Genomic DNA, 14,402 nt, shown 5'->3' on the forward strand with positions numbered 1-14,402 from the left:
AATCACACAGTCAGTTAATTAAAAAACGTTCTAAAATCAATTCAGAATCAAATTAATGGCAACCATTGGGCTAGAGTTCTATGAGGATTACAGAAGGAGAGAGGGGTCAGACTGTGTCTTAGCCAAAGGCCTGGTGGAACAGCTCCGTCTTGAGGGCCTGCAGAAAGATGTCAAGTCCTGCAGGTCCCTAGTCTCTTGTGACAGAGTGTTCCACTAGATCGGGGTCACTGCTGTAAAAAGCCCTGGCTCTGGTAGAGGCCAGCTTAACCTCCCTGTTGCCCGGGATCTCCAAGATATTTTTATTTGAAGACCGTAAGGTCCTCCGTGGGACATACCAGGAGAGGCGATCCTGTAGGTATGAGGGTCCTAGGATGTATAAGACTTTAAAGGTTAAAACCAGCACCTTAAACCTGATCCTGTACTCCACCGGGAGCTAGTGCAGCTGGTATAGCACTGGGTGAATGTGATCCCGCAGCGAGGACCCCATAAGGAGTCTCGCCACGGCATTCTGCACCCGCTGGAGTTTCTGGGTCAGTCTCAAGGGCAGCCCCACATAGAGCAAGTTACAATAATCCAGTCTGGAGGTGACCGTTGCGTGGATCACCTCAGGGCGAGGTCAGGGCGAGAGAGGTAAGGAGCCAACTGCTTAGCTTGGCAGAGATGAAAAAATGCCACCTTTGTTATAGCTGCAATCTGCGCCTCCATGGAAAGGGAGGTGTCGAAGATTACACCCAAACTCTTAACGGACAAATTAGGCAAATTCCTAATTAGGCAAATTCCTCCTGCTGGGAGGGCGTTCCACAGGGCAGGCGCCACTACCGAGAAGGCCTGGTTTTCTGTAACCTCACTTCTCGCAGCAAGGGAACTGCCAGAAGGCCCTCAGCGCTGGACCGACGTGTCCGGGCTGGATGGGGGGGGGGGAGATGCTCCTTCAGGTTTACAGAACGTGATCTTAGTGGCCACTCCCAGTCACCAGTCTAGGTGCCACACACCGAATGCCAGTGGCTGGAAACCATAGTGAGGTTGTGTGAGTTTTGTACATGGATCAGTTTTGTACTTGGATCCTGCTTGTGGGCTTTCCACAAACATCTGGTCAACCACTGTGAGTAAAGGTTGCTGGACTGGATGAGTCATTGGCCTGATCCAGCAGGCTATTCTTATGTTCTGATGTTCTTAAATCTAAGCAGCACTTTTCTGCCAAAGCTGCTCATTATTAAGACTCAGGTGGATAGCCGTGTTGATCTGTCATAGTCATACTAAATAACAAGATGAAAGATGAAAAAATATTTTTTAATAATTCCAGTGGCACCTTAAAGATCAACTAAATATAACCTTTCAAGGTATGAGCTTTCGAGTGTAATACACACTTTGTCAGATACTCTTTGTCGTTATTAAGATTGTTGTCTTTGTTCTCTGAAAGTTCCAAAAACAGTCAAAAGTTCATTGAATAGGGTAGTCTTAAGAACATCCAACTCAAGCTTTTTTGCTTCTAGCTTCAAGAGAAGATTTCATCCTGGTCTCTGACTAGACAGTTGCAGGAAAATGGTCTTTCAGATGGAGCCCAGCTATTATAAAAATGAACAATTCAAGTTTAATAATGGGTACCAATGTAGAGTGAGTCAGCGGTTTGGGTTCTTTGTCTTGTTTCTAATGTCACTATCAGATCCAAGGACAATGTGTTTGTGAGGAAAGAACTTGCACAATGAGGTCTGAATGGCTTTGTCCTTTTGCCAGCAAAGGATCTGCAAAAAAGCAGTGAGGCATTTAAGAAGTCTGGAATATGGGTTTGTGTGTCCTATGACCAAGGGTGGGGGAGGACTTCGTTTGCATTTTAATGTGAACCCACCTAATTCACACTTCCTGAATTAGTATGTGAACAAAAAGTGCACCCATTATCCTTTAAAATCCAACCACTTCTGAATTTTGGGATGTAGTTTGCCAGCCTCAAAAAAACACAAACAAAGATTAGCAGAAAGTGTGTGCAAGAATGTGTATGTTGAGAGCAATGTTCAAAAAGCAAGTTACCTTAATAATAATAATAATAATAATAATTTTTATTTATATCCCGCCCTCCCCAGCCAAAGCCGGGCTCAGGGCGGCTAACAACAATCAAATAAACAATCAAATAATAACACATTCTAAAAATATTTCATTATAAAAATTAGTTAAAATCAAATTGATGGCAACCGATTAAACAAAATTCTGTGCAGGTTGCCAGAGGAGGGAGTCAGGCTGCGCCCTGACCAAAAGCCTGGCGGAACAACTCTGTCTTGCAGGCCCTGCGGAAAGATGTCAGGTCCCGCAGGGCCCTAGTCTCTTGTGACAGAGCATTCCACCAGTTTGGAGCCGCAGCCGAGAAGGCCCTGGCTCTAGTTGAGGCCAGCCTAACCTCTCTGAGGCCTGGGACCTTGAGGATGTTATTATATGCAGACCGTAGGTTTCTCTGTGGGGCATACCAGGAGAGGCGGTCCCGTAGGTACGAGGGTCCTAGGCCGTATAGGGCTTTAAAGGTTAAAACCAGCACCTTAAACCTGATCCTGTACTCCACCGGGAGCCAGTGCAGCTGGTATAATACCGGATGAATGTGCTCTCGCAGCGAAGACCCCATAAGGAGTCTCGCCGCGGCATTCTGCACCCGCTGGAGTTTCTGGGTCAGTCTCAAGGGCAGCCCCACGTAGAGCGAGTTACAATAATCCAGTCTGGAGGTGACCGTCGCATGGATCACAGTGGCTAGGTCAGGACGAGAGAGATAAGGGGCCAACTGCTTAGCTTGGCGGAGATGAAAAAATGCCGCCTTTGTTATAGCTGTAATCTGCGACTCCATAGAGAGGGAGGTATCGAAGATTACACCCAAACTCTTAACGGACGGTGCTGGCACTAATTGCACCCCCGCAAGAGATGGGAGTTGCCCCCTCGATCCCATATCGTCCCGCCCCAGCCAGAGGACCTCTGTCTTCGAAGGATTTAACTTCAACCGGCTCCCACGTAACCATCCAGCCACCGCTTCCAGACATCTGGTCAGCGTGTCTGGGGCCGAGTCAGGATGGCCATCCATCAACAGATAGAGTTGGGTGTCATCAGCATACTGATGGCAACCCAGCCCAAAACTCCGGACAAGCTGGGCGAGGGGGCGCATAAAGATGTTAAAAAGCATCGGGGAGAGAATTGCACCCTGAGGCACTCCACACACCAAGGAGTGGCGTGATGACAATTCCCCCCCAAGCGCCACCCTCTGTCCCCGACCAGAGAGAAACGAGCGCAGCCATTGAAGGACTGTGCCCTGGATCCCCACGTCGGCAAGGCGGTGGTCCAGGAGTTCGTGATCGACCATGTCAAAGGCTGCTGACAGATCTAGAAGAATCAGCAGCCCTGACCCGCCTCGATCCAGCTGCCTGCGGAGATCATCTGTTAGGGCGACCAGAGCCGTCTCGGTCCCATGACCAGCGCGGAAGCCGGACTGGAATGGGTCTAGAGCAGATGTTTCATCCAGAAACCTACCAAGCTGTTCAGCAACTGCTCTCTCAATCACCTTACCCAGGAATGGAAGATTCGAGACCGGGCGGTAATTGGATAGATCTGAGGGATCTAATGATGTTTTCTTTAAGAGCGGACGCACCACCGCCTCCTTCAGTTCCCCTGGGAATATCCCGGTGCCAAGGGACAAGTTGATGATATCCCCCAGGGGGCCCCGCACCTCGTCTGGACACGCTCTAATCAGCCATGACGGGCACGGGTCAAGAGGACAGGTGGTGGGCTTTCCAGCTTGGAGGAATCTGTCCACATCGGCTGGAGATATCCGGTCAAAGTGGTCCAATACTGGACCCGAGGACAGTCGAGGGGCCTCCAGTTCCTTTATTGTATCCAAATTGGCAGGGAGGTCATGGCGGAGCATCAGGACCTTCTCCGCAAAAAAGCTCGCAAATGCCTCACAGCTGTGTGTCAGATTGTTATTTAAATTTGGCTGTCCTTCAAGGGACGTTAAAGACCGAATTATACTAAATAATTGTGCCGGGCGAGAGCTAGCGGATGCAATGGAGGCCGAGAAGTAAGACTTCTTAGCAGCCTTCACTGCCATCTCATAGGTTTTCATAAAAACCCTATAAGATGTTCTTGAGGAAATTGCTTGCAAAAACATGAATTTTGGGGAAACTTTCCAGACAAAAATGTGTCTGTTAGGTTAAGCCTACACAAAAATGCCTATGAATTTTGGCTAGGGCTTAAAACAGTTTTTTAAAACAAACTTAATTCTTTATTAAGTAAAATCAATACACTTATTGATTCCAGAAAAAGCCTCAAAGTAGTCTAGAAAGAGAATAAAACAATAACATTATTAGTAAAATACAGTTAAAAACAACTGTTTAAAAAGCATTCCCCCCAAATAAGCTAAGCAATAAACTAAAAACACATATCAATATTCTAGATACCTGGGCAGACTTGTCCAAACAAAAATGGTTTTTAGCAAGAGCCAAACTTGGGTGGCACTGTGGGTTAAACCACAGAACCTAGGACTTGCTGATCAACATTCAGAAATTTTACAATATTTCTGCAAATAGATTTTAAATTTCCCCCAATCTTCTTCCACTTGCTCTTCTCCCTGGTCTCGGATTCTGCCAGTCATCTCCGCCATCTCCATGTAGTCAATTAGTTGCATCTGCCAGTCTTCCACGGTGGGTAGATCTTCTGTCTTCCAATGTTTTGCTATAAGAATTCTTGCTGCTGCTGTAGCGTACATAAAAAAAGTTCTATCCTTCTTTAACACTGATTGGTCAACTATGCCCAGGAGGAAGGCCTCTGGTTTCTTCAGGAAGGTATATTTAAATACCCTTTTCAGTTCATTATATATCATTTCCCAGAAAGCCTTAATCCTTGGGCATGTCCACCAAAGGTGAAAGAAAGTACCTTCAATTTCTTTACACTTCCAACATTTATTATCGGGCAAATGATATATCTTTGCAAGCTTGACTGGGGTCATGTACCACCTATACATCATTTTCATAATATTCTCTCTTAAGGCATTACATGCCGTGAATTTAATCCCAGTGGTCCACAACTTCTCCCAGTCAGCGAACATAATGTTATGGCCTATGTCTTGTGCCCATTTTATCATTGCCGATTTTACTGTTTCTTCCTCAGTATTCCATTTCAACAGCAGATTATACATTCTCGAAAGTGTCTTTACATTGGGTTCCAACAATTCTGTTTCTAACTTTGATTTTTCCACCTGGAAACCAATTTTTTTGTCCAAGTTATATACCTCTCTTATTTGGAAATAATGTAACCAGTCTCGCACCTTCTCCTTAAGCTTGTCATAACTCTGCAATTTCAGTTTGTCACCTTCCTGTTCTAGAATTTCCCAGTATTTTGGCCATTTAGCCTCCATGTTCAGTTTTTTTCAAAGCTTTCGCTTCCATAGGTGATAGCCACCTTGGTGTTTTACTCTCTAAAAAATCTTTATACCTTATCCAGACATTAAACAGTGATTTCCTGACAATATGGTTTCTAAATGCCTTAAGTGCTTTAACCTTGCCATACCAAAGATATGCATGCCACCCAAATATATTGTCATACCCTTCAAGGTCCAACACATCCGTGTTCTCAAGAAGCAGCCATTCCTTCAGCCAGCAAAAAGCTGCTGACTCATAGTAAAGTTTTAAGTCTGGCAGGGCAAACCCCCCTCTGTCTTTAGCATCTGTTAAATTTTTAAATTTTATTCTGGGCTTTTTGCCCTGCCAGACAAATCTAGATATGTCTCTTTGCCACTTCTTGAAACAATCCATCTTATCAATGATTTGCAGTGATTGGAATAAAAATAACATCCTCGGCAATACATTCATCTTAATAACAGCGATTCGACCCAGCAAGAAAAGCTTCAAATTTGTCCAAATTTCTAAATCCTTTTTCACCTCTGACCAACATTTCTCATAATTGTCTTTAAATAAATTCCCGTTCTTGGATGTCATGTTCACCCCCAAATTTTTAACCTTCTTTACCAATGTTAATTCTGTCTCCTTCTGAAACCTCTCTCTCTCTATCGGTGTCAAATTTTTCTCCAAAACCTTAGTTTTCATTTTGTTCAACTTAAAACCTGCCACTTGACCAAAATCCTGGATTACTTCTAATGCCCTCTTGGTGCTAGGTATCGGCTCCTGTAATGTCATCACTAAATCATCTGCAAAGGCTTTAAGCTTATATTGTTTAACTCCAACCTGAATACCTTTAATCATTTGGTCCCTTCTAATCATATTCAGCAAAACCTCCAGGACCGAAATGAAAAGCAATGGGGAAATTGGGCAACCTTGTCGTGTCCCTTTCTCAATTTTAAACTCTTCTGTAACCATATTATTTACTATCAGTTTAGCCTTTTGTTCAGAGTATATCGCACCTATACCATTTTCAAAGTTCTGACCAACCCCCATCCCATGAAGATTTTTCTTCATAAAAGTCCAGGAAATATTGTCGAAGGCTTTCTCCGCGTCTACGAAAATCAAAACTGCTTTTGTATTAATGTTCACCTGCAGCTTTTCTAGAATGTCAATTACATTCCTCATATTGTCCGATAAGTGTCTTCTAGGAAGAAAGCTGGCCTGGTCTTTATGTATCACTTTTTCTTCTTTTTTCAATTCATGTAATTCTTTTCTTTGAAACCTTAATAAATATCATTAAAAACAACAACAACGGACCTCCAGAACGAATTAAGTACTTAACCCGAGGTACCATTGTATAACTTTGTCATCCAATGTTTTGACATAGTTTTTTGAGAGCATGGAAGGTTTCCTTTGCTGGACTTGTTTTCTCACGACAAACCAAATCTTGAAAGAACCTTTTCATCATTTTTACAATTGCACATTGTTGCAAATAACAACAAAATTATCGGATGGACAATAGAACCCTTCTTTCAATTTTTATCAAATCTAAAATCAAATCTGAAAACACTCTTCTGGAGCGCATCTGGATTTGTTCTACAGGCTTCTGATGCAGAAAACATTCTGAGAGTGTGAAATTGCAAACATGAGTTGATGTAGATACTCTCATCTTCCTTAGGCACTTTGCTCTTGGGGAAATTTTAATTTACTGGCCAATGGATGGACTTTAGGCTGACAAGGAGCTGCTTCTGGGTATTTTCCAAAACTAATTTGAATAGTAGCTATAATAGTAGCTATAATGCCATCCAACCTGTCAAAATGTGAAGAGCTATATTGACTGTGATTAGCTAACCCTGTGGGCAGGGGAAGCACAGCTAATGAAATATGAGGGGAGCCAAGAAAATAGCTTCCTTGCCCCCTCTCGTCCTCTGCCCCTTCCAGTGTGATCCTAGCAGGCTTTCAATTTCATTGTTCCTCTGTCTTGGATCCTCTGCCCCCCTTTGGATTTTTCTTCCCCAGCAAAAGCATGACATGGGCAAGTTTGTGAGTGAAAAAAACACAGGGTGTGCCATAAGGTACACTGAGAAACTTATGGAATTGTTTTTATGACTGTGAGGGAGAGAGTTTGGAAAGGCATGGGCAGTGTTTGCTGAAATCTTGGCAGCCAAAATTTCAGCTATGTAAAATGTGTGGCAGTTAGGATTGGGGCCACATGTATCTCCTTCCCCTTCCCAATGACTTAGTGAGTCCAGACTAAATTAGGCAAAGCAGTGAACAATCCAAGAGGAATTGTGAAAATTTTGCAATAATTTAAGCAGATTGCAGAATGCAGCCGTTTGTGGTGCAGAACTTAGTGAAGGTGTTTTGGGTGTTTTAAGGACAGGGTACATATAGCCCTGAATAAAACGAAAAGAGAAGGGATGCAAAATGCATGAGGGAGGATGTTTCTCTTCTTACTAGCTGCTTTTCTGCTTCACATGCTCAGTTTCCTCCACCCAAGCATAAATTTAGAAGTATGGTAAAATTTAAAATTCTGTACAAAGTACTGGTACCAAGAGAAACGTTTGGATGTGATTAGAAGTCACCCTAACTGCACCCTCGTGTGGTAAGAACTGGTATTTCATGGTACTGGATCAGCCTGTAAGACTTGCATCCTTTGCTACAAGGCTTAAATAGCGAAATTGTAATGATATACTGTATTGCAAAGTCAAACAACAGCATCCCACTTGCATGGAGCTGCCAGGAGAGTCTCTTACTTGGGTTGTAAAACCAATGTCTCGGATATGAGACATTAGAAGAACAAGTCCTGTCCTGCAAGCCTGTCCTGCAAATCCTGAGGTTATTCTGTTATCACGAATGCCTAGGCCCAACAGATATGCTACACAGCATCCTTCATCAATTTAGTGCCTTCTAGAGGTTTTGGACTACACCTCCCATAAGCCACAGCAGCTTTGCCTGATGGAAGTAGTTCTCCAAGGGCATCAGGCTGGCAATGGCTCCTCAATAACATATTTTTAAAATCTAATGCAATCCATCTTTGTAATAGGCAGGGCTTGTGTTGCAGAACTCTTCTGCCAAAGGTCTCCTGAAAGCATTAGGGAAGCATCATGCTTGAATGGTGCACAGTGTATAACACAGTAAAAAGCAGATGAACCATGCTGACGACTGTCTCTTTCCCTCATGGATGGAAGGGAGGGGCAGCTCTTGAAGCCTGTAAACCAGTGAGCCAAAGGAAGTCAAGACTTATCACTAAGCTTATTGAGTTCACCATGTGTGTAGTGGAAGCAGGGACCATGGAACTTTCTTGTAAACAGTATTATCTGTGAACCTGCTGGGCATGTGATCTGCTTCCTTCAGTGCTTATAAACCTGGGAACCCAAGACAAAAAAGAAGAAAGTCAGCTCTATTATCTCTGAGTAGCTGTCTTCTTCTTCAATATATCTTTTGGTAATGTTTCTCCTCTGTCTTATTGATCCCCTCTCTTTGTGCAGGGTGCCTGGGGATCCCAGGTGCACCACTGTGACTTCTCTGATGGAAGAAGGCAAGTTAGAAATGTGAGAAATAAATAGAAAATGTTGGAATGTAAGGAATTTATTTTTCAGCAGTATCTAAACAACGGACAGCCTCTTAGAGATGCAGTATTTGGATATAAGTGTTTTGGATGGATCACACCAACTGTTATTTCGGCCAAACAGCACAGGTTTCTGGTGTTGCATTCTGTCAGCTTTGCATTGGCTGAAATTGCATACCCTCCAAGAGTCTCGATTTTCCAGAGGATGCCCCAGAATTACGAAAGCCATCCCAGCTTCTGATTTGATCCTGCAATGTCCTTTCCCCCCTCCAGTGCTGCCACCAATGAGCTCAAGGAAGAGGAGGAGCTGATGCTTGTCTCAAGTGGCAGTAGCATCCCATTGCCTCTCCATGGCCGCTGCTGCCAGCCTCCTTCCTTGGGTAGCTTGCAGGGTTTGATGTAGAGAAGGCGAGGAGGAGAGGCTATCACCGCTGAGGCCCAGCTCTGAGGCTGGCTCTGAGGGGCAAGTGGAGGGCAGGGCCACCCCAGAAAAGGGGGGGGGGCAGAGTGGAGCGCAAAGAGTCTTGATTTCACCCTTTGTAAAATTTATTTATTGGTGTGTGTTTTTCTTTTTGTAAATCTTTCAAAGAACAAAATAAAATCCAGACTAAGGGTTTTCTCAGGATGGCAGAGGGGTGGGTGCTGTGTCCCGTTGCTGTAGTTGTGGGGGCACTTGCCCTTCCTCTGCTAGGAAATGGGGGGGAATGAGGGGGGGTGCAAGGAGGGTCAGTTGGGGTGGGGGAGTGAGACATTTTTCCTGTTTTCATCTGAGGAATGTTGGAAGGTATGAAACTGATCCCACAATACACAGCATTTGACACTTCACGTCTGTAACTGCATAAACTGTGGTGTCATGGTCATTACGAAGCTGAGAGATTCCACCCTCCACAGATTTGTCTCAAAAGCTCATTGCAAACAAACAAACAAACAAACAAACGAAAACTCATCGCAGTTGTGTCTCTGTTATTTTGAGCAAAAGCAGAGAGTGATGTGAGGTAAAAGTGAGTCTACAGCCTGTAAAAGCAGGCATTAGCATTGTCCAGACCAGTGAGCAGGATCCATAAACTCTTACGTGGGTTAAGGACCCATTCTGACCTATCGGTGCAAAGAAGCTTCCTTGACCGGTGGGGCTTTTTCCTCTACATTTCCTTCTGGACTGAAGCTGGTTGGTGGTGCACCAGATTAAGCCCCTGCCTGCAACCGCACAGGTTGACAGTTCATGCCTTCCTACAGACTTCAGTCCTGACACTGTGGACGTCTTGCTCACATGTAAAGCCAGCAAAGTGTAGAGTGACAGGCTAAGACTGGGCAGATCCAGGCTCAATCGAGCATTCTCTCATTCTAGCCCAGGGGTTGCCAGTGTGGCACCCATGGGCAGAAAAGCACCCTTGAGGCCTCCCCAGCTTACAACAAAGCCTCTGAGGCCCCCACTCACTGCCCACTTCATCATGGTACAGGTAAGGGTGGTTATCATTTCTCCCAGGAAAAGTACATAGAGTGGAAAGAGAAAGTTGGAAAGAGTGGTGCTCTTTCCCACTTCCTCATTCAACCTTATATGCTTTTCAGGGCTCAGATTAATTCAATTGGTGACTGTGATCTTTATCCAGATCCCCTGAAAAACTGAAGTGTGTGTATGTGTGTGTACACTCACTTTTTTCCTTCCTGTTTCTTGCATAGGAGGTGAGTGGGAGCTGATTCAGGGGACAGGAACAAAAGTGACCAGAAGGAGTGGCACCCACATCACTCACTCACAAATAAAAATGTACCCATGGTCCTAAAATGGCTGCTGATCATTGGTCTAACCTATCTCACAAGGTTGCTGTTGAGAAAAACGAGGGGCTGTTTTGTTTTTGGAGAAAATAACAGGTTACAAAGGAGAGAAATGCCATCAAAGTTGCCTGTATGAGCATCTGACTAATGACCAAACGAGCTTGCTGGCTGGCACATAACTAACATTATCTTCTCTGTGTTCCGCAGATAACACACAGCCTTTTGTAGACTTCCGCCCAAGTGTTCCTGATGTTATCTTCGTACACAATGCTACAGAAGTGATCGTGCCTTGCCGGGTCACCTCGCCGGATATCACACCAACGCTCCTGCTGGTGAGCACACTTCTTCTAAGTCTCATCTAAGAGGAAATAATCAATTCCGCAAGTGGCATAACCAGATTATGGGTGTAATCCGATTCTTGGTAGCGGCTTGGAATAGGATTTGACGGACTTGTCACCCGTCATAGCGTTTTGCTTCAGTCCTCACTTCAGCTATTTTTAGCTGTTCCTGATCCAGCCCTTTAGCTTTTTGAAAACAACACTATCGACCTAGATTGAAAGCAGCGTGCTGAGGATGAGCATGAATGATTCCAGATTGAGAAAAACACAAACTTTAGGGTTCAAACAGGTTAGTGTGAAAGCATCCTAAATTGATAGTGCCTCTGGAAGCAGATCCCATAGTTTAATTATGTGCTGTGTGATTAAGTACTTTATTTTGTCTGCATCTCCCACCATCCAACTTTATTACACTTCTCTGGCTTCTAGTTTTTTGAGAGAGGGAGAAAAGAGTCTCTGTAGCCTCTTTCTCCATACCATACATAACTGTACTCACTTGTATCCTATCTCCCTTAACTCGCCCTTTTTTTACTCAGGGCTCATCCACATTTTTGCTTGACCCGTATTTTGATTGCATTGTGTGCTGATGAATTCTCCTGGGTCAGAGAACTTTTCTCATTATTCCGCAGCTGTGCCCTGTGAAAATCTAAGGTAACTCGGTTAAGCAAAATCCCTCCTCAGATTTTCTGTGAATCTGATAAGATCTGATTTAGCAGGTCGGATTGGATTTTCCCAAGGCACAGCCACAGAACAATGGAAAAAGCCCTCAGACCTGGGAGAATTAATTGGGACAGGATATGATCAAAATACATGTCAAACGAAAGCGCAGATAGATGAGCAGGGCCATCTTAAGCATATCCGGTGCTGGGGTGCAAAGATCGCTCTGGCCCCCCCCCCTCCAATTTCCCAGAGTTGTTGACCCAGTGGCATAGCAAGGTCAGGAGGTACCCAGTGCGGAATTTTTTTTGTCAAACACCCCCCCACCATTTGAAATTATTAAAGAAGGAAAGATAAGATACTTACAGTTGCAAGTGTTATTTTCTGGTTTATTTACTTGACATTGTGAGCATAAGCACTTTAAACCCTTTTTTCGTAACTTTGTTCTCTGCAAATTTTGAAATCATATCAGCTCCCAGAGTTGGTGAAGCTGGAATAAAACCCAGCCACCCCTCCAGCTGGACTCCGTCCATGGAACCAGTGAATGTGTGTGCTGCCTTCTTCCATTTCGGGGGGGTGTGTGTGGGCCAGATGACCCTTGGGGTCCCTTCAGTCCTACAATTCAAGGATTCTCTGTTGCCACAGGCAGAAAAATGTCTCAGGCCAAACAAAGTGTGTGGGAACCAATCCTCATGGCTTCATAAGATGACGAGCCACATTCATGGAGGGGATGGTTACCAATGGCTACCAGTCAGGATAGTTCTGCTCTGTCTCCTCAGTTGGAGGCAGGGATGCTTCTGAATGCCAGTTGCTGGGAACCGCAGGAAAGGAAAAGGCTGCTCCTGTGCTTGGATCCTGCTTGCAGGTTTCCCAAAAGGGGCATCTGGTTGGTCACTGTGAGAACAGGATGCTGGACTAGATGGGCCACTGGCCTGATCCAGCAGCAGGCTCTTCTGGTGTATGTATGGTATTTGGGTTGCTATTTTCCCCCAAAAAGGTCTTAGCAGGGAAGGTGATGATGGCCACAGAGTACAAAACCCTGAACTGACCAGGCGTATTCTGGCATGGAGGGGTAGCCAGACAAGAGAACTGTTTGCCCATTCTGTGCGCAGCAGTGATTGACAAGTTGACAGTGGCAGAGCAGCTGCTTTGCATACAGATGGTCCCGGGTTCAATCCCCACAGTTCCAAACTTTAAAGTTTCAGTTTATCTCTACAAGCATTTTTATAAGCACACGCGGCTTCCAGCTTTAAGAAGGTGGTGTGGGGGCTCCCAGATTATGGCACCACCTTCCCAGCGATCTTTGTAGAAATAATTTCTCCTTTCAAAAAGACACAGGCATATCCAGTCCTTATCAATATTTCAGCTTCTCTAGCCCATTCCAAACTTTAAAATTCCAATTTATCTATAAGAATACGTACTTTGAAAACAAACTCAATCTTCTTTAAACCACTCCAGCCAAGGTGTATTCATAATCCACAATTAAGAATCCAGTTGAAGGCAATAAAGAATGAGTTTCAGTTAATTTTTAGTCTCAACGTCACATCAACAGGCAAATATACCATTTATTTGTAACACATACAAAGCTCTGCTTTTTGACTGATTGTAGCTGAGTCCAAAGAAGATGGTAACCATGTAAGACTATACTCAAGTCAAGTTACAAAACTAGGAAGAGATGAAAACTAAGGGTTTAAGTTGATAAAACTTTCATGGGTTAGAAGTGGGGGTTAATATAAATGTTCTGGGAGGTAGTTATGAGCATTAGGGGACAGATATTCCTGCTGAGATAGAGAGAAACTGTAAGCAGCATGGTCAGAAAGAAATGAAACATCTGCTTCTGGGCGCCTGAGCCCAGCACCCCTGATGGACAGGCGCTATGGCACAGGGTGCCACTAAGCCAAATGGAAAAGACGCCCCTGTAGATGAGGCCAAAACTAGAAAGCCCCAGATGTTCTAATCATTTCTTCATAGAGGAGTTGTTATGAACTTGGTCATGTTGGTTGCCTGTTTCTGCACCTTTCCAGCTTTACAAAATTCTTTCTGAAGTACAGGATGGCTCCAGTTAAGCTGAAGGCAGGGTGAGATAACATGAAAAAAGTGAGAGGAGGAGCAACTCTACACTTCATCATCAGCAGACAGTTTCCAATTAGGGCTTCATTTCTGGGTTTCTTCATAGGAATGCAAAAGGCAAGAAGACCCCAGTAGTCCCTACAAAAGAATGCAAATAATGCCAATACACAGCTGAACTGCAAGCACTGCCTTACATCTATTTAAATTATCAAACTTCAAAAGGCAGCTGCATCCCCAAAATTTCATATATGCAATTTGCAAAACTCATGGACTATGTTTTGCATATTTGCAAAGAGTACCAGTTTCTTCAGACAGTATCCCATCTGCTTTGGTCTTCTTGTAAGAGGAAGGAGCAGCAGATGCACAGTTGCACGATATCACCCTCACAGTTGTATCCCAATGAAAAACTGTTGGCTTGAAGGGACCCAGAGGGTGGAATGAGATGTGGGGTGCATCTGATTCATGGCCAGAATCATTCTCCCCCACCCCCAGAACTGTATAAAGATTAATATTGACCAGTGGCATAAGAAGGTTCCTTGTGACTATCTTTGAGCAACTGAGCATTACATACCTTATTTTTAGAGTCTTAACCTTCCTTTTACCTGGCTTTGTCTCAGATTTCTAGCTGGTCATTTC

The 14,402-nt window shown here is 44.2% G+C and overlaps 1 protein-coding gene across 5 annotated transcripts in view; it reads left to right on the top strand.

Annotated features, from left to right (window-relative positions):
- Positions 1 to 14,402, top strand: part of LOC310698165 (vascular endothelial growth factor receptor kdr-like) — a 195,084-nt gene that overhangs the window by 68,914 nt on the left and 111,768 nt on the right. For all 5 annotated transcript variants that reach the window (XM_083484968.1, XM_083484969.1, XM_083484972.1 and 2 more), the window contains exon 4: positions 10,912 to 11,036. In XM_083484968.1, the coding sequence (XP_083341094.1) occupies positions 10,912 to 11,036 (125 nt within the window). The remainder of the gene's footprint in view (positions 1 to 10,911; positions 11,037 to 14,402) is intronic.

The sequence above is a fragment of the Podarcis liolepis genome, assembly GCF_965112155.1.
Source record: "Podarcis liolepis genome assembly, chromosome: Z".
Taxonomy (NCBI): Eukaryota; Metazoa; Chordata; class Lepidosauria; order Squamata; family Lacertidae; genus Podarcis; species Podarcis liolepis.